The sequence below is a fragment of the Prunus persica genome, chromosome G3 (genome assembly GCF_000346465.2).
Source record: "Prunus persica cultivar Lovell chromosome G3, Prunus_persica_NCBIv2, whole genome shotgun sequence".
Taxonomy (NCBI): Eukaryota; Viridiplantae; Streptophyta; class Magnoliopsida; order Rosales; family Rosaceae; genus Prunus; species Prunus persica.
Window position 1 is genome coordinate 8,641,040 of NC_034011.1, and position 24,999 is coordinate 8,666,038.

At 38.3% G+C, this 24,999-nt stretch overlaps 2 protein-coding genes and 1 long non-coding RNA gene across 4 annotated transcripts; 1 reads left to right on the plus strand and 2 right to left on the minus strand.

The window, feature by feature from the left end:
* LOC109947849 lies at positions 1,314 to 6,202 on the plus strand. The gene is made up of 4 exons (XR_002270620.1): positions 1,314 to 1,643; positions 2,916 to 4,363; positions 4,474 to 5,873; positions 5,965 to 6,202. It is a non-coding gene; the product is annotated as an uncharacterized LOC109947849 (long non-coding RNA).
* LOC109947972 (acidic leucine-rich nuclear phosphoprotein 32 family member B-like) lies at positions 17,731 to 18,854 on the minus strand. Its single transcript, XM_020559859.1, has 3 exons — positions 18,784 to 18,854; positions 18,468 to 18,508; positions 17,731 to 18,305 (listed from the first exon to the last, which is right to left on the minus strand). Exons 1-3 carry the CDS (start codon positions 18,852 to 18,854, stop codon positions 17,731 to 17,733), a joined length of 687 nt encoding a protein of 228 aa, XP_020415448.1.
* Positions 19,292 to 22,737, minus strand: LOC18782995 (protein trichome birefringence-like 43). 2 transcript variants are annotated; one of them, XM_007215807.2, is made up of 5 exons: positions 22,404 to 22,736; positions 22,133 to 22,304; positions 21,836 to 22,011; positions 21,588 to 21,749; positions 19,292 to 19,774 (listed from the first exon to the last, which is right to left on the minus strand). In XM_007215807.2, the coding sequence occupies exons 1-5, from the start codon at positions 22,682 to 22,684 to the stop codon at positions 19,471 to 19,473; spliced, it is 1,095 nt and encodes a 364-aa protein (XP_007215869.2). In that variant the 5' UTR covers positions 22,685 to 22,736; the 3' UTR covers positions 19,292 to 19,470. The 2 variants fall into 2 exon arrangements, with proteins under 2 accessions (XP_007215869.2, XP_020416266.1); XM_020560677.1 differs by lacking the exon at positions 19,292 to 19,774 and adding an exon at positions 20,457 to 21,154 and having other exon boundaries at positions 22,404 to 22,737.

A 24,999-nucleotide genomic window follows, 5' to 3' on the forward strand; every position in this document is an offset into this window, starting at 1 on the left:
GATTCTGCAGACCTCCACGTGGCTTCTATTTTTTCCAGCAAAGGGCTGAGATTTTATGGCTTATTTTTGGGGTTTTTGTATGGGCTAAAGTGGTTTCTTAAGCAAGTGGGCTATTTTATTAAACATTGGGCTTTTGGTTGGGCTATTCTTTGATTGGGTCATTTTGGTTGGGTTATTTTCTCTTTTGTGCTCACCCACATGTTTGGGCCTAAGAAATGGGCTTGGGTTCCGAGGCTCCCAAGCAACCCGGAACCTCCATTTCGTGATCACATCAATGGGCCTCATGACGACCTATTACCATCCATACCACAACCCACTCAAGCAAGCCCCGGGCATCTTGCGTGGCTTGGGCCCACTTAAGCTTGTAGCATGGCATGTTGTTTATTTGCTTGGCGTGGCATGTGTATAAGCGCATATGGCAAACTTTCGCGTGCCCCAAATTGGGTTTCTTCTCGGTAAGATATCGCATTGGGCTGAGAATTTATTTGGGCCGAAGCGTGGATTTTTTGGGCCTCAACATTAGCCCCCTTGATTATTGGGGCCATGAATGTGTATTGAAATGGCCCAAATAATCAATTTCTAGCCCAAAAATAAAATGCAGTGGCATGGCATGGCATGGCATGGGTTTAGGAGCAACTCAAGGATGACCAGTTAAGTGTCTCTGAAATTACAGCCAGGTTTTTTCCGGGAAGGTTGGAGGGGTCGCAATGGTCCCGCTTAAAACCCAATCCTTCTTAAACACCGAGGGTGTTGCGTTGAAGAATTTTCCTAGACACTGTAATTTTGGAGGTCACTTACTAGAGTTACCAAGAGTTGGCCTATTTTGTGGCATGATATAGAAGAAAATGCTTGGTGGATTAGCTCAAAATAACTTAGCTTGCATGATTTATTTGCTTGAGTGACTAGAGAGACTTGATTTTGCATGGTTGTGATTTGCAAGAGTTGCATTGATTTGCACGCTTGATGTTGGCATGTATTCTTGGTATCTGGCTTGATGCTTGGCATTGGCATGTATGCTTGATTTGTGCATGTATGCTTGATTTGTGCATGTATGCTTGGTACTGCTTGGCTTTGGCTTGTATTGAGTTTACAGCACCAGCCCCAGAACACTTGAATTTGGCAGACAAAACCTTAGTGAACGTGATAGTGTGCGACATGATGGCTAGATATTGGAAGAATGCTTGAAGTAGGGCATGTGCTGGGAGGGCATTTGGAATAGGGCATGTGCTGGAAGGATATTTGAAACAGGGCAGGTGCTAAAAAAAATGCTTTAAATAGGGCACGTGCTGGAAGGATGTTTGAAGTAAGGCATGTGCTGGAAGGATGTTTGAAGTAAGGCATGTGCTGAAAAATATTTTGTTTGAAATGGGATATGGCATGTGCCTGAAGCACGTGACTTGGCTTGACATGATTTATCTTCTGGTTTTCCCTCATTCTCTTCTTTCTTCTTCTTCTCCAAGACCCAAACCCGTGGGTATTGTGCATCAGTACATAAGTCATATTTCGGAAGCTCGGATCAGAAAACTTCCTTGATGAAAGTTGCTCATCTGCTCGAGTACTATAGCCTGTAAAATTTTCTGATTTCTTTGAATTTTTCTGATGCCTCAAAGCTGGTCTGCAACTTCTGTGTTCATCCATGGCTGGTGAGGTTCTGCAGATTCTGCTTCTGCATGTGTCTTTAACTTAAGATGCTTGGATGATTGCACTTGCTTCACAAAATTTGCTCGAAATTATGTTGTTTATAACATATCCAAAATTGAGAATCATCCACCCATCCTAGTGCTTTCTGCCTCCATTTTTCTGAAGCATGTTCATGAGTTGATGTTGATGCCTTTGTTGCATGCTTGTTTTCTATGCTTGAATGCTTGAGTTCTTCTGATGTTGAACTTCTGGTTTAGGATTCTGGCTTGGTGATAAACAAGAGTCATACGAGTTCACTTGGGTATGCATGCCAAGTGTTTGTCAAAATATCTCAAAGTAGCTTTCTGGTTGTTTTTTGAACTTTTGAAATGTTTCTTTTCGAATCTGAGTTGGATCTTTATAAAAAATGGACTTCTCAATGGCTATGTTGGAATTGGTCATGCGTCACTTGAAGAAAAAATGAATTTTTGGTGGAATTTCAAAGTAAGGGCTAAGCTACTGGAGCTGTGCAGTTCCTGTGGCATGGGCTGTTTTAGGAATCTGTTTGACATGCTTCCCTAGCTCGAAATGCAACGAAATTTTGGAAAAATGAAACTTGATATGTCTAGTTCTAAGCTAGAAAGTTTGGAATTTGTTGGTTGTAAGCTTGATTTATAGTGATTTTCTAAAGGTGGGATGTTCTAGCTAGGATGGTTGGAAAGCTTGTGTATAAGTTTTGCTTGGCATGTTGCTTTTTCTTGGGAATTTAGCATGTCCTTTCTGTTGGCATTGAGTGCCGATCTGAGTATTGCTAGAGCATGTTCTTGAGCAATATTTTTGTGAGAGCATGATGTTGAAAGGTATTGTCGTAAGAGCATGAGTTCTTCAAATTGCTTGAAATGCTTGAATGAAATGAAATTTTTTTTTTTTTTTTTTAGCATGTGGATTGGTATCACGCCTTTTGAATTTTGTCAGATGCTTGATAGATGAGTTTGCTTGCACTTTGAGAAAATTATGCTTCCAGCGCCTCCCTTTGCGTATGAGTACCTTTCCGGCGTCTGATTTTGGCTAACATATTCTCTTGTTTAGAATCTCCAAAGCATGAGAAAGCATGAGAAGTCTAATTTTCTAGGATTTTGATAGCATGAAAGTGAGTTTTGGTCTCTTGCAACTTGTCTTTGGAAATTATGCTTCAATAGCGATTATGCTTTCGGCATCCCCTTTTATCATGTGGTGGCCCTTTTTTGACCTGGTGAAAAGGCTGAACTTTGCATGATGCGTTTTTTTCTATGTAGGTGTATACGTCTCTGGCACAGGCAGGGGGGGTGCCGAAAGCCTGCGTTGTATCCATTGTCGCTGGAAGCTTCGAATGTACCAATTTCGCAACTTGGCAATTTGGATTTCTATCTCGATTTCTCAGTAAATAGTTCTGCTCCTTCACTGGAATCTTGAGTCTTTCTTTTGGCTTTGTAGGAATAGACATAGACTGGTGTTTGGCCTAGACTTGTTTTTCTTGTGAACACACGCTTGATTAAATCTGGACTTTTCTCCGATCTTGTGGAAATAGAAATTGACAGAATGCATGCTCTGCAATGCTTGAATCTTTTTGTATTTTGAGGGAGAATTTGCTTGTCATGGGAATTGCTTGAGAATTTTGCTTGCCATGGATAAATTGCATGCTGCTTTGCTATTTGCTTAAGCCTTTTCTTTGGCGCGAGCTTGACTTGCCATGCTTGGCGTCTACTTTGCGTGTGCTACGTTCTTGACCACCTTCTTTGATTGAACTATATGCATTACGAGCGTATGCTTGTAATTTGTGAAAGGGTCTGCTGGAATGACTGATTGAGCATGGAAAGGGAACTTTGCTTGTCATAAGCTCGAGTAATAGATTGCATGATGCTTCAAATTTTTTTGTTTATGCATTTCGCTTGGCATGAGATAACTTGCTTTGCTTGGCCTGTGAAGTTCATATGGCTTGTATGCTAGCGTGGAGATTTCTTGGCTTTAACACAGAGAACCTGCTTCATACTTAGCCCTTTTACAGCATATTCCTCATTGGTAATTCTTGCAGGGACTCACATAATAAGTCCCAATGACCTTTGTGATGAGTGATGGCCTATTTCCCCTTGCACGACGGGTTGAAGAATGGACAACTACCTTCATAGCTTAGAAACACTTACCAAGACTCGATCATAGGCACTGAGTAAGCTTAGGAAGCTACTCTCATTTTCAGGTGTTGTATAGAAGAAAGACATGTTTCCGGCGGCCACCTTATTTTTTTTAATACCCTTGCAGCATCACTAAGGGCTGGCCACAGTGGTTCAATCGCGAGTTGACAGCCCCAACTACCAAAGATGTTTTGTGAATGATTGAAGGTTGGCAAGGAAACATCCTTTTTTGACCTTACAGCAGCGTGCTGAAAGGGCTTAAGCGTGTGTCTTATTAGGATTTTGCATGGACTTCCCGCTGAATGCTTAGAAGAAGTTATAGCACACACTATTTTTAGAGCACGAGCTGCTTGTAGCATGAAGATGTATGCATGATCCCCTTAAGCAAGAGTTGTCGTTAATGCGTCAAGCCTTCAGGAACATGAATTGGAGAGCCAGTGCCGTAAGCTATGAGACCTTCTCCTTGACAAATAAGCGATTGAGAATGGCGCTCGGTGCATGGTGGAAACATCGAAAGGATCATCTAATAGTGCTTCTTCTATTCTGTTTTAGTCATGCACCGTGATCTAATTGAGGTACCCGGTTCTCCTTCTTTGCACCGTAATATATATATATTCTTTTAATAGAAAGGGCATATCTTCCAGCACCATCTTTCTCTAACACTTGTCCTTATTTCGCTTTGCAGGCTGCATTTCTTTGTTGTAGGGGCTGGCTGGCTCAATGTGTAGTAGCTTTTCCTTTTGAAACTGCAGGGTGTATCGATCTTTAGCATAGTTGACTGCATTTGGGCCCGAGTTGTACCCCCTTTTTTTTTTGAGAGCCTAAAGCTCATGTTGTCGGGAACTTGGAACACAACATTGTTGCATACTTTCTGTCAGAACTTTTGATGTAGAATGCTTGAGATATTGAGCTTCGGCCTGTTTTGTACGTTTTGCTTGGTTGGAAATAATGAAATGCATGAATTGTTGCGGTTTGGAATGCATTGAGATAAAGATTTCCAGCTTGTTTTGTACACTCCGCTTGGTTGAAATGCATGAGTTGCTTGAGATTTTAACAGGTCAGGTTGTGGTAGGTGCAAGGTACGTGCTGCCAATTTTTTTTAGGTTGAGAACATCTCACAAGTCGCGGAGGACACACTTCCTACTCCTCCTCTTGGGACGTCCGGCGTAGCTGCCGACACTGCCCTGCGCCTTCCAGCAGCGCAGCCTCCTACTCATCCTTTTCCAAGCACATCTGACACAACTGCCGGCACCTCTCCACAGCTTCCAGCAGTGCTGCCTCCTACTCCTTCTTTCCTAAGCACATCTGACACAACTTCCGGCACCTTTCCACAGCTTCCAGCAGTGCCGCCTCCTTTCCTAAGCACATCCGACACAACTGCCGGCACCTCTCCACAACTTCCAGCAGTGCTGCCTCATGGTGAGATTATTGATGACAGCCATAAAGACGGTGATGTGGAAAAGCATGTCTTGGCAAGATTGAGAGAATTCCTTCATGGCGTTCAAGGCCTTCTTTGATGGTGGTGCTAAGATCCTTTGATCTATCGATGAGCTTCTTCCGCTTTGTCGCAGGTTCGATGGTTAGGCACCCTTTCAAGGCACTTTTGTGTATCCAGAGACGGTTGCGGTTTTGAGGAAATTTATGGATCGATATGGGAGTTTCATGGAGGTCACGGGGGTCATCTCTTCCTCCTCGAGAAGTGCCGCCTTCCGGGCTCTTGGCTTGGTACTTCATGGGATAGATACCATGGAGCTCCTTGATATTACTGATCACAAACTACTTTGTTGGCGGACGCGATATGTGAGGCCATAACTCTGGGCTTTCATGTGGACTTCCCCATCAATCTCGTGAGGAACCTAGCATGTGCTGTCTTTGGAGTGCGGGCCATTCATAGCATGAAATTATCACATGGTTCTAGTGAGGTGAAAGCTGCTGCCGACACTTTGAACATTAAGCAACAGGAATTGGATAGCCAGTGCAGGGAAGTGCATGCCTTTTTCCTTGCTAAGTGCGTGACGGAGACAACAACCAGATCATCTCCTAGGGCTTCTTTCGTTCTTTTTGGGCATTCTTCATAGCTTCAAGGTATATAATTCCTCTTTTTTTTATTTTTTTTATTTTATCGGGCTACTCCTTCCAGCATCACTTGATCTTGACACACGTCTTCTTCTTGCAGGTTGTCTCCTCTTGGCTTGGTGACTGATTATCTTGGCGCGTGGTTCTGTTCCCTTGAAGACCATAGGCTGCATGGGTCTTTAGCATGTGTAGTTTTATCTTGCTTTAACTGTAGTTTTTTTTTTTCGTTTTCTTTTGGACACTCTAACGACCCTGTCGTTATGAATTCGTAATGTAGTGTTGAATCACTGGAGCTTGTATTAGCTTCCGAATGCTTGAGGCATGTTGTAATTTGCATGTCTTATATATAAATATTGCTTGGTTGGCAAAATTTATTTTTATGAGCTGCTGGAGATTTTCTGACAGGTTAGATATCCTTAAAAACAAGGTATATGCTGCCAAAATTTTGTCTGACCACTAGGCCTGAAAAACACCCTCTTGTCATACCCAAAAAGGGTCAGACTAGTATATGCATGGTCTTTGTAAAATTCCCAGATATTTTGCATATTCTGGTTGCTCATCAAAAGGGGACAATGGTTTCGTTGTTCCAACAGCTCAAGAATGCATGCCCCATATTATTTTGCTTTGGTGTTGTGCTTGTTGATGGCCTCGGACCCCATCCAAGTGACTTTGCTTGGCATGGTTACTGCTGAGGGGCTTAGCTTTTTTAAAGAAAAGTTTGCTTGTCTATTTTTTTTTTTTTTTTTAAAGAACATGTTTTGCAAAACAAAAGAAGGTAAAAGCATGGAAAGAATTCTATAGGCTTTTTTCATTTTCCAAACTACTCCAAATATCATCTTACCCCTTGGCATGCCATAACGGTGGTGCATTCTTCAAAAGTCGTGAAAGCATATGATGAAAACACAAAAGGAGTTCATCTTTGAAATAAATTTGAAAAGCCAAAAGCAAAAGGATAGGTGTAAAAGCAACTCAGCAGTCATAAGGCTTTGAGCCATTTTGCATTGATAAATACTCCCATCAAATTAAGCCCCCAAGTATGAAAGGGCCAAGGAGTGTGCATGTCTTGTAATAGCATGAAAGCTTGTGGCTCAGATTGGCATGTACTTGGCATGTGTTGTAGTAGGCTGCCATGCCGTGCAGAGATATTTAATAGAGCCACAGCTGCTGCTTTACATCATACAGATCATAATCCAACTAATCAAAGAGTGATTTGCAGCTCATAACCCATTGCACTTTCTTCAACTTTTGTGAGGTTATGAGAGGTTACGGCAGCTGTCTCTTGATAATCTTGCTAACCAAATGAAGCCCCCAAGTGGCGTTCTTTCGGCATGTCCAATGTGAATACTTTGCTGCTGGAACCATTCTCCCATCCATCAGTAAGTGGCCATGGGGTGCTATAACTTGAAGGTTTTGAATATTTACACCCGTAAGCTTTTTCCATGTTTCCACAAGGCTCCCAAATAGCCTTCAATGGCGTTGGGTCATTGCATGGCGTGATGAACTTAGGATATCCCTCTATTGCAATGTTGACAATTTGGCATGATAGCATGGCTTCTTCTCTGCGCTTCCGGCAGCTAGAAACACCAAGTTCTCATTTTTATGTTGATTGTGTTGCTTGAAAAGCTTGATCTTGTGATATCTGGTTTTGCTTGAAATGATTGTATCAAGTGAAATGTTTGAGTTGCATGATTTTAGAGTTGGATTGTTTCTTCTTGGCATGATTCCTCTTTAGACCATCTCCTATGGCACAATTTTGTTGTTGGCATGGCTTGGCGCCACTGAGCGTGTTGAGATGCTGATCGGTGCAGGAACATAGGGTCCCATGCTCCTTGAGGCTTGAGGTGTAGAGAAGTGTACTCATCGTCTTTAAAAGGACAAAGTGCTTGACAGATATATAATTTCTGCATGACCAAAGCAGATGGTGGTTAAAATAATACATGTGTTGCAGCTTGTAAATGAATATAATTGATATTTGTCGATTTCAAATGAATGTCATCCAACATCATTAACTAACGAATGAATCACACATCAATATTAAACCAACATAGGTTGCTTTCAGTAATATGCAAGCATGTGATGCTTTGGAAATTATTAAAGCACGTGATGATACTCGTGCTTTGAGTAGTGTGTAAATGCCTAGTGTTTGTATTCCTTTCAAAGTGAAAGACAAGAAATAAAGGAAGCTGAATAGCCCAACTTCACTTTGTTGGTATTGGCCTAAAACATGATTTATATATATATAAGAAAAAAAAATTTATCATTACATGTTTATATTTGAATAGATGACATGCTTGTGCTGCTTTTACAAGTATGGCATATGGCATGATAATATATATTTTATTGTGAAATCTTAAAAAGGTAGGAAAGAAAAAGAAAGATTTTCTTATCTTTGGCCTCCAATAGAGAGCATGTGGAGTGTGGAACCGAGATTGGCATAGAAAGTCAGGGCATTCTGTGGGCAGTGCTAAAGATGGAGGTGATGCAAGCAACGTTCCGAAGAGGACTTGTTCAATCTTAAGTTGCATGGATAAATTGAGCTTTGGGGGTTAAGGAGCATATATACTAGCATGATGTTTGAAATAGGGCAGGGGTTAAGAAGATTTGAAATGAGGTAAGTGCCATAAATTCTTTGCTTGTAGAGTAGGAGCTGGAAGAATGTAACTTGGCTTGGAATGATATAGTTGGACTTGCTGATGTGAATAATGGTCACACAACTCTTGGAACCAAGGCATAGCTTAGTTTAGCATGAGAAACTTTGAAGTGCTTGTGCTTGACTTTTTTTTTTTAATTGGCAAGAAGCCCCCAAGTCATTTGGAATTGAATTTTGACTCCTCTTTTGTTTTGTTTTTTTTTACAGATTTGCTTGGCACGAAACCCCCAAGTATTGGAGTTTGCATGTGTAGTTCGCTCAAAGGCATGAATGATGAATTTGCCAAAGCCCCCAGCCCTCTTACAAGATCTTGTTTTACTTGAGAATGGAGATCTAAGGCATAAACAAAGGGAGCATGTGAGCAATCGATATCATGTTTGTTCTGCAAAGCAGATAGCCAAAAAAAGAAAAGGAAAGAAGGAATGCTCTTATCTCTTTATTTTCTTTGGTTTATTGCTTCTAGCAGCAGCTCTTCCAACGATGGTGTTTGAATGACAAGCTTGGCTCTGTCCTTCTTCCTTGGAGGCATTGATGAAGATAATGGCTTAATCCCCAGGAGAGTCGCCAATTTATGTGGGGGTCTTTTTCTTCCGGCAGCTGCAAATGGGCTGGGCTGCCGTAAAGGGGAAATTACTGGAATTGCCCCCTGTGCCTGAGTTCGAAAATTAAGTCCCAAAAGCACTTCGAAAGGGCAGTAAAGCCTTAGGAAGTGTTCTGGTTACCTTCACCAACGAAAATGATGGCTGCTTACAGGTGATTTATGCTTGCTTACAGATAAAGTTTTAGCTTAGCATGAGGAGATTGTGGCATTGGAGCAAGGTCAGCATGAGTTGAGCACCAAAGAGGAAAATAAGGCTTCCTAGGGAGAAATGGGAGTGTTTAAGATGAGGGAGACAAGGTTTGCAGGATGATCTTGGCTAAAAAGGGGTAAAGGAAGGGCATTACTTCTTCCGGCAGCTTGACAGACTCTGAAAATAGTCTGTTAACAGAGAAGAACGAAGAAGAAGAGTGAATAGGGCTACTGGATTTTTGCAAGTAAGAGAGGGAGCTTGCTCTCTCAGCCTGGGTTGGTTTTTGCTAGGTGGAGGGGACCTCCTTTTATAGCTGAGGGAAACCTTCATTCCCCAAGAAAACCTAATGGTTTCTTCCCCAACTTAGCAAGTTTTTTCCTTCCCTTTTCCTGTCTTATCTTGACTTTTTCCTATTTTGGTAAGACTTCCCAGATCAATTTGCACAAAATTAGGAATTTTGGAGCTCAAGGCCCCCTTTCCCGCGGCTGCTCCAGTGGAGGTTTTCCACTTCCAGCCATTTTATTTTCCTTTCTTTCTCACTCCTTCCTATGACCAGTTTTGATAGGGAAGGAGTTGGGATGTGTATGTTGGTTTGGAGAGTGTCTCTCTTCCTGGCAGCTTGCATGTTAACACCCATTGGTTTCTCTGGTGTTTTGTTTTGGAACTTGATCTCTTCCAATGTGTTGTCACTTCAGCAGCTCTGTTCAATGATTCTGCAGACCTCTACGTGGCTTCTATTTTTTCCAGCAAAGGGCTGAGATTTTATGGCTTATTTTTGGGGTTTTTGTATGGGCTAAAGTGGTTTCTTAAGCAAGTGGGCTATTTTATTAAACATTGGGCTTTTGGTTGGGCTATTCTTTGATTGGGTCATTTTGGTTGGGTTATTTTCTCTTTTGTGCTCACCCACATGTTTGGGCCTAAGAAATGGGCTTGGGTTCCGAGGCTCCCAAGCAACCCGGAACCTCCATTTCGTGATCACATCAATGGGCCTCATGACGACCTATTACCATCCATACCACAACCCACTCAAGCAAGCCCCGGGCATCTTGCGTGGCTTGGGCCCACTTAAGCTTGTAGCATGGCATGTTGTTTATTTGCTTGGCGTGGCATGTGTATAAGCGCATATGGCAAACTTTCTCGTGCCCCAAATTGGGTTTCTTCTCGGTAAGATATCGCATTGGGCTGAGAATTTATTTGGGCCGAAGCGTGGATTTTTTGGGCCTCAACACTCAACAACAATAAAAATCAAATACCTTTATGCTTTAAACAATACTAATGTCATTCATAACAAAATCAAATAATTATACATAAACAAAATAGGCAATTATATATTCATATGCAAAGTTCTAGGATTGCTTGGGTTTGGAGAGTTCCCTATTTGTCTAACTTTCAATTTGAGTGAAGAAATCCAGCATGTGTTGGCTTTATTTCTTATGTGTCATTGCCCAAATTATACATAACTAAAATTAAGACAAACGAAAGATGTTATTTTCAAGATAAAGAGTATTTGTAAAAATAAATAAGCCGGTGAGCAATACCCATCTTTCTCCAATAATTTTCTTCTCGGTTTGTGGATTTGTAAAATTGGGTTACTTCTTTTTTGCTTTCTTTGTCATTGAATGAAGTGGATGGGCATTTACAGCTTCTTAACCTCTTTTTATATTTAGTTCGTTCAAAACTATGCTTGTTATAAAGATGGGTGTTTCGTTTGAATGTTAATGATTGGTTGAGCATGTAATATGTGAGATATAACACCTTCTTGTTATTAAATTACCATTATTTCTTGTGTTTTCCTTGTTTCAATTTGTCAAAATCAGTGATTTGCTTAGGGAATTTTAAAGCAAGAAAACATCTCTGTGAAAATGCTCTGAAATAATTGGAAACATCTTTTTAGACTAATCGTTTTGGTTCCCATTCACACACAACCACAGGAATAGAATCTCATATTAATCTTTTTGGTTCCCAAATGTTCTCTCTCTCTCTCTCTCTCTCTCTCTCTCTATGTGTGTGGACAGATTGTTGCTTTTTCAATTAGATCTTAAGTATTAGATGTCTTTCTTTCGCTTTGTAGATAAATATCAGACTCAGATTTACACTGAATTTGACTATTTGATGCTTCATCTGAATTTATTTGTTTACTTTGAAGTTTTTAAAGCAAATCATAAAACCAGTAAACAAAAAGCTGCTACAGTTTTAAATAATGATAAATTATGCATATATTCAGTATAAGGTTTCCAGCCCTTTTTTCTTTCCAAAAAAAAAAAATGATTTAGTGATTTGTACGTTGGTCTTCTTTCTCAGGGCCATAGTTTCGGATATCATCTATTTCATACCCAGAATTATTGGATCCTGAGCAAGCAGTGAAAGGGCTATCTGGTAATCCAATACTATTAGTTGCTGTATGTTTTCTCTTCAAAATTCTAGATTAAGGTTGATGGAAGATTATTTTGTCGTCTTGCAGAAACAGGTTATGCATCTTGCTTTGGAATTCCAAATGAACTATGTGATGATGACATAAAGAAGAGTTTGGATTTGCTCATTGTATCTGGATAAGATGAGTTCTTTATACAGACATTATAGGAAAATTGTAGCATTTACAGAAAAATTATTGTTTATGATCTCTTCATAAGTGATGGTACCATAAACTAACTTTTAATCCTCCACAAAGATAATGAAGCTACCTAGGAAGATGAACATGACTATTGGCTATTTTAAGGTTGTTTATATAGCCCCTTATTTGTTAGATAATAAATACAAATTTTTCTTTGCTCGAATTGCTCATTTTTAACTATGGACAACCTGATGCGCTTCGTCAACCATTTGGAATGCACAACTTATGCTGCTAGTATTCTACACAATTACATTGTTATAAGGAGCTAACATATTAGCTAACCCATTAGTGTTGCTGTCTGAAATGGTTTTAGCCATTCGATTTTGAAAGAAAGTTATTATTTAGCAAATGCATTGTATTTGTAGAATGTGAAGGTAGTGTTCTGTTGGGCTTCATTATTTTTATTATAATGATGGCAAAAACTCTCTATGGGCCATAGGCTTGACTTTGCCAACCACGTAAATCTGTGTGTTCTTATGGTTACTCATTTTCATCGCTTTTATTGTTTTTATCTTTCCTTTGTTATTTATTATTTGTCGGTACGAGGGGATTAGTTCCAACAATGTTCTACACTCAGTAATTGATTTAAATGCTACACTTTCCTTAAATGTTCTTGTTCTTTTAGGCAGTGGTTTTTTTTTTTTTTTTTTTTTTGCTATATCTAATTTAGTTAAGCAACCCATCTTATGTTCATATGCGTGGTTTCTGCAGATTTTTTAGTGTCTCTTATTTCTTTGTACAAAGAGGAGTTGTGGTATTAATTGTTTTCTATTGCAATCCTTTTATAATATGTTGATTATGTGACTGCATGTGTGAGTTTGTGTGATTGCAAGTGATTTCAATACTTTGATAGAGTGGTTATCTCAAACTTCAGTTATGTCATCTTAGATGGAGTAAATAAGAACTCAATGAAATTTGCCTATCCTAAATGCTCTTGTTCTTTTAGACAGTGGATTTTTTTTGTTTTGCTACATCTAATTTAGTTAAGCAATTCATCTTATGTTCATATGTGTGGTTGTTACTTTATGTAGATGTCTAAGGATAAGGCTAATAGATATATATATATATATATATGGGAAGCCAATGAAGAGGAAGCATTGTAAAATATCCTTGATGAATTAGTTGCGAGTGGGCAACATTGTGACGCCGGCACATTCAAAGCAGGGACGATGAAATTGGTAGAAACTAAACTTAGATTATTGATCCCACATACATCAATTAGAGTTAAACCCCATTTAGATTCTAAATTGAAGAGATTGAAGAAAGATTATAGTATTGTTGTTGACATGTTAAACCAAAGTGGTTTCGCTCGGAATGATGAGAAGAAATTTGTAGAGGTTGATAGCGACGAGGTGTGGAATGCTTATGCAGAGGTTGATAAATACATCTTTCTATTTCGTTGTTTTTTCTAATTTAGTTTATGTCTTGGTTGGATTAACAAATCTTAGTTTTATTTTATTGCAGTACCATAGTGATGCTGTTGGGTGGAGAGATAAATCTTTTACAAAGTTTAATAGGCTTTGAAAAGTATTTGGCAAGGACCGTGCAACCTAAAATTCTACTTTAGCTTTTGTTGAGATGGTTCTAAATGATGATGATGAAGCATCTGAGAGTAACATTCCTGATGTACAGTTGGATGGGAGCCATCATACTGATCAAACTCAAGCTCAATTCAAATCATCATCATCAAGAAACAAAAGGGTAAGACAAGGAAAAAAAAATGGTTGATGGGTTAGGAAGAATTGCCAATGCATTTGAGAGTATGATGGAGAACTCTGATGCCAAAGTGAAAAGGTTGGTTGAGAGCTTAAAGGAGCAGAATGCAGATGATGATAATATAATTGATGGAAATGTGTTAAAAAAGATGAAATTTTCTATTTTAGATAGAATTGCCTTACTTACCTTATTTACTCATTCGACAAAAGTGGGTGTGTTCAAGACGTTAGATGAGGGTGACGATAGGTACGAGTATGTGACGACATTGCTTAGAGAACATAGATCTCGTGGTTGAATCATAGTTTTGAGTTTTTACTTTGTTATATTTTGGACTTGTTGTATTTTGATGGGCAAAATAGGTATTTTAATTGCTTTGTTACATTTGGATATGTTTTGAGCTATTTTAGAAGTAGTATGTGATGGAGCTTTCTCAATTTTAATTCTGTGCATTTAAAAAAAGGGTATACTGGTGATTTGCCCCCTGAACTTGTACCTAACTTTCGATTGGCCCACTATCTTTTTTTTATGTATTATTTATATATATATAGAAAATTACGGAACCGAACTATTTTTTTTTGCCAATGTGCCCCCCAACGTCAAAATCTGGCACTTTCAATCCATTCTGTCTGAAGTTGGAGGTTAATTTGTCATTTCGCGTCTCCATTTAACTAAACCCACGCTTCAGCTATTAGTTCCTTCTTTTTGACTCGTTTTTTCCCCAAATGAATTTCCCTCTATTTTTCCAACCTCCATCTTCGTACCCTAATAAAATGGGAACTAGGGTTTAGGAGAAAACCCAATATTATGAGATGAGGAGGTCCTTACCTGGCAGAGGTCATGAAGGTCATGGGTCACATAGGTGGAATTCACAAGGTGAAGAGGATAGTTCATGGATGGTGCCTTTCGTTTGCCACTGTGGGAAGACTGCAAAAATCCAAACATCTTGGACTTCTACACATTCAGGGAGGAGGTTTTACATCTATGGGAGGGTAAGTTTGTAATTGAAATTTGGACTGTGCCATTTGGGTTGCTGGTAAGGTTTTTTTTAATTTTTTTTTCCTGTTTTTTATGTATCAATTTGTTATAACAAATATGCAGAATAGATGTTGATTTTGGGAATGGGGTGACCCACAAATGTGTGAGAGGTCAAAGCAAATTATACTTGGGTTGCTACGGAAAATAAACATGATGGAAGATGCAAAAAGTCTCGGCCAGAGAAACTGAAGAAAAAAAAAACCCTTGGTTTTGGGGTGTCTTGTTTATTATGTTGTGATAGTTTTGCGGTTGATGCATGGGAAAAGTAAAGACAATGATGGATATTTGAAGTTGCCTATGTAGTATGAATTAGAAATAAAGGGAGTGGCAAAGGCAAAGACAATGATAGAAATGTCGTGTATCAGTTGTGTGGCAAAGGTGTAATAGATGGACTTTTTATCTTTTTGTTGAATGTAATGGCATGTATCAGTTGTATTTTGACAATTTTGTTTCCAATTGGCCAAAAGGTCATATAAGCAAGCAAGCGAACATATGTGTTGCAACACTATCCAACCAAAACATATCCATTCCAGGCAAAGATATCCATTACAAAACATCTGTTCCAACAAACACTAATCCAAGGAAAACATGTGTTCTAACAGTAATCCAACCAAAACATCTGTGTTCCAATACTAATCCATTGAAATCAGTTTGAGAATCTCAGGACCATATCAGCTACAAATTCATCAAAATCAAATGTTCCAAAACATATCCATTACAATACGAAATAAGCAATCCTAATATTTTGGTGTTCCAAAAATCCAAAATCAGCCCGATAATCACGTATGAACAAAATAAGCAAATCTCAACTACATTCTTCCTGTCCTTGATCTTTTTGGTAGAGGTACATTTTATAAGTTTGGTTGAGAAACATGCCCAATTTGATTTCCCTGTAAGGTAGCACCAGTTTGAGCAAGCTGCCTTGTTAGTTCAGACACTTGCTCCCCTCTTCTCGCCTATTTGAATAACCAAAATAAGCAAATCAATCAAAATTTGGTTTAAACATTTAATTTAATTATTGAAAGCAAATTAGTATGGTATTATCCCAAGCCTTGTTCTTCTAAAAGGTCTAGCTTGGATTGAAGTCTTAGCTTGATCTGGTTGTCTGACATGAACACTTGGCATACTTGTTCCCCTTCCCCTGCCTCGAACTCCTATTGCCCTTCCCCTGCCTCTAGCTTGTTCCTTGAACAAAAAATAATCAAAAAGTTCATCAAATAAAGGACCAAAATTGACAAAGTTCATATCAACAAAAATAATCACAAAGTTCATACCTATCTTCTGCCTCTTTCTCCATTGTTGCCACAACTTGCAGAATTGTGACCTTCACCTCCATAAGTTTTACAACAAATGACAATCCCATATCTCCTCAGCTTTGTTGCATTTTTTGGTATCTCATCAGGTTCCTTTTGCCTACTTGTTTTAGGCCTTCCTAGTTGTTTGTGGTAAAGAGGTGGCTTGATGGGTCTATGACCTGTTTTTCTCCAGTATTCTTGACTAGGCATTGGAGATATATACCTATCATAAGCCCTGTCATATGCAGCTCTTTTGTAAAGTCAACGTACAAAGTCTTAAGGTCTCTTCTCTGTTTTGGCAATTGCAGCCATAGAATGTGAACATGGGATTTCACATAAGTCCCACCTTCTGCAAGTGCACGTGTGCCTCTCCAAATCTACTACATACATCCCACCGTGGATGTTATTAACTTGATATTTCCCTCCACCAGCATATGATGCTATGCATTGAGCACTCTTAGTTGTTAGTTTCTTAACAATTCCAAATATCCTAGGACCAACATCACGTGTCCAAACAGTTTCTCTAAGTCTAGCCATTCTTAACATCAAATAACTTCGAATTCTCTATAGTAGTGTCAGGATTGGCTTATCCCTTGCTTCAATAATAGCTGAGTTAAAAGACTCACACAAGTTGTTAAGAAGCATATCACACTTTGAATTAGTTGTGAAGTGTGATTTACTCCAATGATTTGTTGGCCTTTCTTGAAGCCATCTGTAAGCTGCATCTAATTGAGATAACATCTTCTTCATTTCAGCTTCAAATGTGGGTATTGTAGTTGATCTATTTGCTGCCCACATTCTTTGCTTCAATGCTAGTCCACTGTGACCAGCAATCTTGAAATTATTGTGAAGGTGCCTAACATAATGCTTGTGTTCAACAGTGGGCATCAAATCCCTAATGGCTTGCCCCAAACCTTTTTGTTTATCTGACATGAACACCCAACCATTACCATTTTCACACCCAACATCAGCAAAAAAAATCTCCATAAACCATGTCCAAGTCTCGTTATTTTCTATTTCAACCATAGCAAATGCAACAGGGTACATCCTATTATTCGCATCAATACCAACTGCAGATAAAATATGTCCTAGATGAGTTCCCTTCACATGACAACCATTGAAACCCACAACGGGCTTGCATCCTGCAATAAAGCCCTTCTTCAATGCACCAAAACAGATATATATTCTTTTAAATACTGGGTTACCCCCTCGCAAATCAGTCTTGATTAATATAGTGCTGCCTGGATTGTTTGCCTTCAACTCTTCACAAGAATTCCATAATTTTACGTAATGTTATTCAATACTTCTATGTATTCTCTCTTTAGCTATGCTCTTGGTTTTGTAAAACTGGTTTGCAGTGATATCTATTTCATAATTCTTCCTCGTGATCTTCATGAAATTTGAAACAGACATGTTAGGATTATCTCTCTAGTCCTCATCAAAGCTTTGAGCAAACCATGAAGCAGTGGCAAACTTGGCCTAGCACTTGAAACTGCATAGAATCTTATGGCCTACCTACATTGTTCCATGTTAGCAAACTCCATTCCAATATGAAATACTGGATTAAATAAATCAGTCACCCTTTTGAATTGCTTGAACCTAGAAGTTTTGCTTCTGTGACTAACCTTTTTCACACTTGTATTTTCATCAACTTCATCTTCCTCTTTTGAAACACTTAGAAGGTCCTCTTAATTGTAGTCATCACTTGGAACATCACCAGGTTCTCTATGTGGTCTTCAACAGCTTCATCCACTACATGCCTATAAAATCACTTGTTATCTTCTGCTCGCTTTTGTTTGTCTTGTTCTTCATCTGTTTTCTCGTCGTCACTATCTATGAACTGCAGGCGCTCTTCGTCATCATCCTCTCCATCAACAGTTAAGTCTTCTTCCTCATCTACCTGCTGCTCCTCATCTTTCTCTTTAGTTTCATCATCCGCATCATCAGCAATGTTCGCATCATCTTGTACATCTACATGTACCAATTGTGGTTGAAGCAAATTCTGAAAGTTAAATACGGTTGCAGAGGCTTCATTCTCTAACAAGGTGGGTTCTGGCTTTTCTGTGATGTACAAATCGTGAACCCTTGATGCAGATATCTCATGCACAAACTCAAGCACATCCAAGTCTCCTCGAATTGCCACATAACCTAATGTTGTGGGCCTGTAGCTATAATCGACTTTTATGTAGTTGTATCCTAGTGATTCAGCAACATCGTATAAGTCTAGCACAGACAACTGATCTGTATTACAGTTGTCTGCCCATTGGGCAGTACCTCTCACATACTTCCCCTTTTTAAAATACCCCCCATGGTGAATTTCAATAGTAAATAACTCTGGATCACCTACAAACAACAAAATTTATTTTAATTCACTCAGCAACTTCAATTTACTACAACAAACCCACCAATTGAATCCAGCCTTTACTAACATCAGCCACACAAAGACAAAGCAATGCACATGCTTTACTTTGGGGCCACACTTTTCTATTCAAAAAGGAATCTTACGGAAAAGCAAGAAGATAGAAGAATCCAATTCTACCGACAACCTATGGACCACAACCACTTAAACAATGAAAAGAAAGGGAAAGTTGAAGACTTATTATACTTGGGAGCCTGCTACTACTTCAGATTTGACATGCATCTTTCTTGGTCAATACAGGTGTGTTGCTTCGAGATTCCTATGAAAACCTCGTCAATTTGTCAACATTAGCCACTATGCAGCTCGATTTCGTGAAATCCCTAATTTTCCCCCAAACTTTCGAACCCTACAACTACAGCTCAGACCTTGCTTCTTTTTTTCTTTTTTTGGGTCAAAACTGACCTAGCCTCCTTTAACTTTTCAACACTGGGTTGACTTGCGTGGACAAGCGAAATGACAAAAGTAACCTCCATCTTGACAATAGAATGGATGAAAAGTGCCAGATTTTGACGTTAGGGGGCACATTGGCAGAAAAAAATAGGTCAGGTCCTTAATGTTTTAAAAAAAAAAAGGATATTGGGTCAATTGAAACTAAGGTACAAGTTCAGGAGACAAATCACCATTACACCTTTAATTAATTCCTTTATAGTATATTTAGGAAATCCAAGAATAAATAAGGGCAATTTTGTCCATTTTGGCTTCTTTTAACAAATTTCTCTCTCCTTTGGTCTTTTCCAAAGTTTCTCTTATTTTTTTATATAAAACAATTGAATAAGCACTAAAAGTTTCTCTTTTTTTTTTGGTGGTCTAGTCTAGTGCAAAGTTAAATAAAGCACCAAACAATAGACTCAAAGTCTGGTCTAGTCCTAACCAGCCCAGTCCAACACTCCAAGTCCAATCTAGTCTTGTCCAATCCGACCCACCAAACAGGGCCTATATATTTATTCCACCAAACGTTGTGCAACACACCCTTGTTCCTAGCTATTCAACTTACAATTACAAATGGAAAACATTATTATTAGACTAAAAAATGTTGATAATTTATTCAACTAAAACAGAGAAAGAAAGGAAAAAATGACTAGCATCTGTTCATCTTTGGAAGAGTGCAGCAAAAAGAATTTGATTCCAACTATCCGGAATGCCGGGAAGACACCAGTGGGTGCAATCTATGCTACGGCGGCCACCAAAACCATAGAAGGAAGGGTGACCATCTTTCCTGAGTTGTGACAGTGTTGTTATGTTGAGCAAGTAAACTGGCTTGGACATTGTGCGCAACACTCTTTCTAAAATAACTTGTGCTGGATGTGAGCCTCCTGGATATTGTGTTCCTAGCACTGGTGCTGTTTGTCCAAAACAGGTCTCCGATTTTGCACTATCACCCCATTCTCTTGACCTATTGATTAGCACAAATAAAAAGATCATAACATTTATGTTAAAAAAACATTTCTTATAAATGGTTATGTGTGTTCTCATATATGCCAGTGGGTTAACTATTTGTCAAAGTTAAAACAACGGCATATGAAGTTTTACTTTCAATTTTTTTCTTTCTTCATCGAATATAAAATCTCGGATTCATAAATAAATGCTTGTAACCACTTGACATAGATGATCTTGACATTTGCACTAACACATGGTACTTTCCAATGTTTTTTCTTTACATATATGGTTAGTTTTTTAGGTATACAAAGATTCTGAGCCTCTATATTTAGTATCAATGTATTTACAATCATTTAATAAAATATTAACTATTAGATTAATCTAATAAATTTTAATGAGTCCACGTCAGAATAATTGTATTATACTAAACCTCACAACTGCCGCACCTTACTATATGTATTTGATAACATTGAAATAAAAAATAAAAAATTCAAATCAAGCAGCAACCACCTCTCTCCTCAACCCAGCCCCCACACTGCCAACCAATTGCTGACCCTTACTCTCTTTTCCTCTCACACGTGCACATAGGTCGACTTGGTTTAATTTGCAGGTTTAATAGTAGTAATTGTGCGAATTATTTTTCATTTATTTGCAGATTTGTTAAGGGGGAGAGAGAGAGAGAGAGAGAGAGAGAGAGAAGTGGGAGGTGGGTTAAGTGTTGCAGCCATGGATGGCTGGGGAGCTGCTGCAAGGGGGATAGGAGGCTGGGTTGAAGAGTTGATGCTTGCTGAGACATTTTATTTTTGTTATTGTTATGATATTTTTAATATTTTATTTCAAAGGTATTTTATTTTTTTTGAGATACATCGATAAGGGGGAGGGGGCACACTCTCTGTGGGATTCGAAGGTGGGTCATGGGGGGAGGGGGGAGCACCTCAACCACTGAGGGAACCCGAGGACCCTATTCCAAAGGTATTTTAAAGAAAAAGTATTAGATACACATATAAGGTGTAAAGAGATGTTGATGTGGACTGATTAAAATACATTAGATTAACTTAATAGTTAACATCTACTTAATGCATGTAAGAGCAGCTCCAGCGCTGCTATCAAACTGGGCAAAAGGCTCCCCTGGCAAGCTCAATATGGCTCTAGCGCAGGAAATCCAGTCCGGACAAGGCATGGGACCCACCAGCCTAAGCAAGCCCACAGGCAGAAATTGACTGGGCTGTTGCCTGCGGGCTGTTGATATCAGCATGACGTTAGCAGCTGATTTTCAATTTTTTTTTTACTGTTGGACCCACCAGCCCACATTGCCCAATGGTTACAAGCCACGTGGCTTCTCCAGGAGCCTCTGATCAAAAAATCTTGCACAATCCAACGGTTGTCCAATTTTTGGCTAAAAAAAATTGAAAAAAATATCAAAAATTTTTAAAAAAAATATAAAAAAATTCTGGAAATTTTTCTATACATACCTACCAATATTATTCACTTTCCACACCAATTTTAATTTCAAAATTTTATCCGAAAATATTATCTTGATTTTTAGGTGAGAATTTTACGATAAATATTAACACTTGGGAAACGAAAATCTTATCCGAAAAGCTTATCAAAATCAATGGTTTAAGTATAAAAAATAAAAAATAAATTTAAGTGAATAGTAATTGCCTTAGACTTTGCCCTCATGGATGGAACCACAAATAGCCCTTGCCCTAGACTTAGCCCTTATGGGTGAAGATACTCTAAATGCATCGATGCTAAATATAAAGGCTCGGGATCTGTAAACGAATTAGTTTTGAAAAAAGTCCTTATCTAGGCAGCCCATTGTTTACCTCATATGATCCGGAGAAACACCTTGGAAGAAGACCTTCGTTTTACTAGGATCCACACTAGATTCCACCCATCTAGCCCATGTCGTCAAAGCTTTCTCATAGGCCTTCATGCGATCAATGTCGTTGTGTGCATTATTCACACCATATCGAACTTCTGCCCACCTGTATTCCATTAATTTACTAGTTCTAAAAATAACTTGATGAAGCGAAAAAAAAAAGAAAAAACAAAACAAAATTGTAACACATACGGTTGTTTTCTTCCAGAATGAAGCCACCAATGCCATGTATTGAAGACCAAGACATCAAAGGTTCTCCAATAACTTCCATTTTGAATTGAGTCAAGCATAAGAACACGCCCATTGCTCTCATTCACAACATCTACCAGAAAGGCATTGCGGGACAGAACGATCGAAACGTCGTATGCCTACAAATTAATGCAAGTTGAGCATGAGCATGTTGTCGTTCCCAATTTCATGTACCATTTGGAGATCCTAATTAGGTATTAAATGCATGGTTTAGAAGGAAATTAAGGCAGGCAGCCTTACTGGAAACTTGAATGTGGAGACACCTCCAACCTTGGACAAGGTGTAGTTGGCTTCTGGCACTGATTTATGAAGCAAACATGTGAGAGACTGCCATTGGTTCATGCTCAATGAGTCCCCTACAAATAGGATGCGCTTCCCTCTAAATCTTCCCAAAAAGCTTCTTCCATCGAACCTACGTATATACATTGTCCCCAAAAAATTTTATAAAAAAAAAAAAGAAAAAAAAAAAAAGAAGAGAGAGAAAAGAACAATGGCAAGAAGACTCAATTACCTTGGTAAATCGCATGAAGTGGGCTGCCATCTGTACTTGAGATACTCATTATCTGGTCTACCATTCTTTTGGCAATCAAACTCCTTCAAAATGAAGGGACAGTCTGTTGAAATGTAGAGAGGGTAGGACCTATCGTACACCCATTCTCCATGGAAAAGGTCACACCCAGACCCAGCATTGTTTACTTGTTCCCTCACCCAGTATTGACTCACCACACCCCCTATCTGGTACAACAGAGGAAATAATATTAATGCTACAGAAAATATAGAAGAAGCAGCCATGTGTCAGAACTCAGAAGAAGGTGGTAGCTGAAAATATTATTACTTTGGTGAGTTTAAATAGTGCACACTGTGCTTCTTATAAGTCTAATTTCTGTTCTTAATTGATTGATTTAGTCATTAAGGGCTTGAATTATTAACTTTACTTTTCTGAAAGACATTAGATTAAAATATTCTCGTTAAGGGTTTCATTTAGGCGAAGATTCCTTTTCTTGTCTTAAAATGTGGAGTTCGACTAATCATTTAATAGCATAACATGTTAGACATCAGACACGACAACATTTACCCTTTATATTTCTTTTTTTCCCAAACTATAACCTTCATTCAAGACAAAGCCTAATTGATTATGAGATATTGGTCTTTGCAAGTGGCAAAGACAGTGGCTGTGCCCTGATTGGTTTAGGCGTATAAAGGAACTTCTTGTTTGGATTGTTGCAAGTTTTGAGTGGCTTTTCATCACCCGCAAATGATAAGGTTGGAGGCTAGCTACCTTCCCAATCCGTAACATTTTTCTTTTCTCCTTTTTCTTTATAGTTGGTATTTTGATTAGATCGATCCAACCTCTCCAAGCAGCTCCAAAATGGATGTATCAATCAAGACGCCAAGTTCAGAAACATTGAAATAAATAAAAAAACAAAGAAAACACAATGAATTATACAGTAATTTTCCTATTGTTTCACGGTTGTCAAAAAATAAAGGAAAAAAAAATCAAAAGTTACAGAAGAAAGTGCAAAAAAACTTGGACCATTTCTCAATTTATGAGTGTCATCCTTGCGCAGGGGCCATGCTAATCTTCTCTGTATCATTCCAATTTTATCAGATGTCCTGAAGGGACGAGCTTTGGTGTTGAAAAGCTCTATATAAAAGTTTCATTCATAGAACGGTATTCCGATATGAGATTCATGTTTCCTAGTTCTTAATCAAGTCAAGATTCCTTCCTGCTTTAATAGTCTGGCTGGCCCAAGTCTAAGACAAACTCCCGTCCTTTATCACTTGGGCCTTTCTTTGCTCATTCAATCCAAAAATTAAGGCCCAGAAACAACCCCATTTGCCATATATCTGAAAATGGCCGTTAATTTTTTATTAACACGATTTCGAAGACAACTGGTACATTCCAAAATTATATAATTAATTGACAAGCTCTGTGGCTTGTTTCTGTTTTAAATTATTTATAACCTTTTTATATATCTTTTAAAAAAAAAATTTGAAGTATCTTTTTTGAATGTAAAGTTTTTTAATCCCTACGAAATTTGGTAAATATGACGATTACAAAGAAAATGTTAACATATGATAGATTTCAGAACCTATGGTCATGGACCACATAAATATGTTCACTCTTGGAGGTTATTAACCAATGTGATTGAGCATATGCAGAGCACAATTTGTGTCCACATCAATAAAAACAAGAAATCTTACACATGCATGTGAGCGTTATTTTCAGGCAGAAAAGAATGGAGTGGTGTGATAAAAATGTGGAGAATATTATTCGTCTGGCTTTTTTTTTTAAAAAAACAAACAATACTGTAAATTATAAGGGAATAGGGTTTCATACACATGCCATGGAAATTCAAACTTGAGACAACTAATCTACACGTCAAGGCCCTTTTCTATTAGGTTAGATCCCGTTGACAGTATTTATTTGTTTTTTAAACACTTTTTTAGTGTTGCTTTTGATATATTAAAGACTTATTTATTGTAGTGTCCTATGAAACTATGGTCAAATCCTACATTTCCCCCTTCCCCAGAAGTCGATGGAGAAGAAGAGATTTTTTTATTATTAAAATTTCCTTTTTTTAATATATATATATATATATATATATATAATATTAAACAAGTAATTACATTATTTAATTATATTTTTAACTTTTATTAATATTTTATTTCACTTAAGCAAAAAAAAAAAAGTGGGTCATACACATTACATGTCATCACTTGTGATGAAAAGATTAAAATAGTCCTGCTACGTCATCAAAATTTATAAAATTATGAATGGAGATGACGGTAGGGGGCAAATTGGATCACCAAGCCTTGGTTAAGAGGTCAGGATGGACCACTTCGACTTTTGAAAGACAAAGTAAAATTTGACCATAATTTCAAGAAGCACTACATTAAATAAACCTATATTAAACTTTAAAGTAAATGTAAGTAGGAGCATAATTAGAACTTTCTTAACGGTGGTTGATAAAAAGTATAATTTTACAAGATGATCCCGAGAGGAGCCTAGCAAGACTGTTTTGAGCGTCCAAATTTATAGCTCAAAAATGGATCCTCACTTTTCAGGTCCAAATCTATATCACCTTAGACTAGGGCTCGTCAAT

Coding starts and splice junctions, on each gene's coding strand:
- LOC109947972 (XM_020559859.1), bottom strand. CDS start 18,854: ATGGAGGTTACTTTTGTCATTTCGCTTGTCCACGCAAGTCAACCCAGT. Junction 18,509..18,783: donor GAAAAGTTAAAGGAGGCTAG/GTCAGTTTTGAC, acceptor TGTGGTCCATAG/GTTGTCGGTAGAATTGGATT. Junction 18,306..18,467: donor TTCTATCTTCTTGCTTTTCC/GTAAGATTCCTT, acceptor TGTTGTTTGTAG/GTGATCCAGAGTTATTTACT.
- LOC18782995 (XM_007215807.2), bottom strand. CDS start 22,684: ATGGCTGCTTCTTCTATATTTTCTGTAGCATTAATATTATTTCCTCTG. Junction 22,012..22,132: donor TCTCCACATTCAAGTTTCCA/GTAAGGCTGCCT, acceptor ATTAATTTGTAG/GCATACGACGTTTCGATCGT. Junction 21,750..21,835: donor CATTCTGGAAGAAAACAACC/GTATGTGTTACA, acceptor AATGGAATACAG/GTGGGCAGAAGTTCGATATG.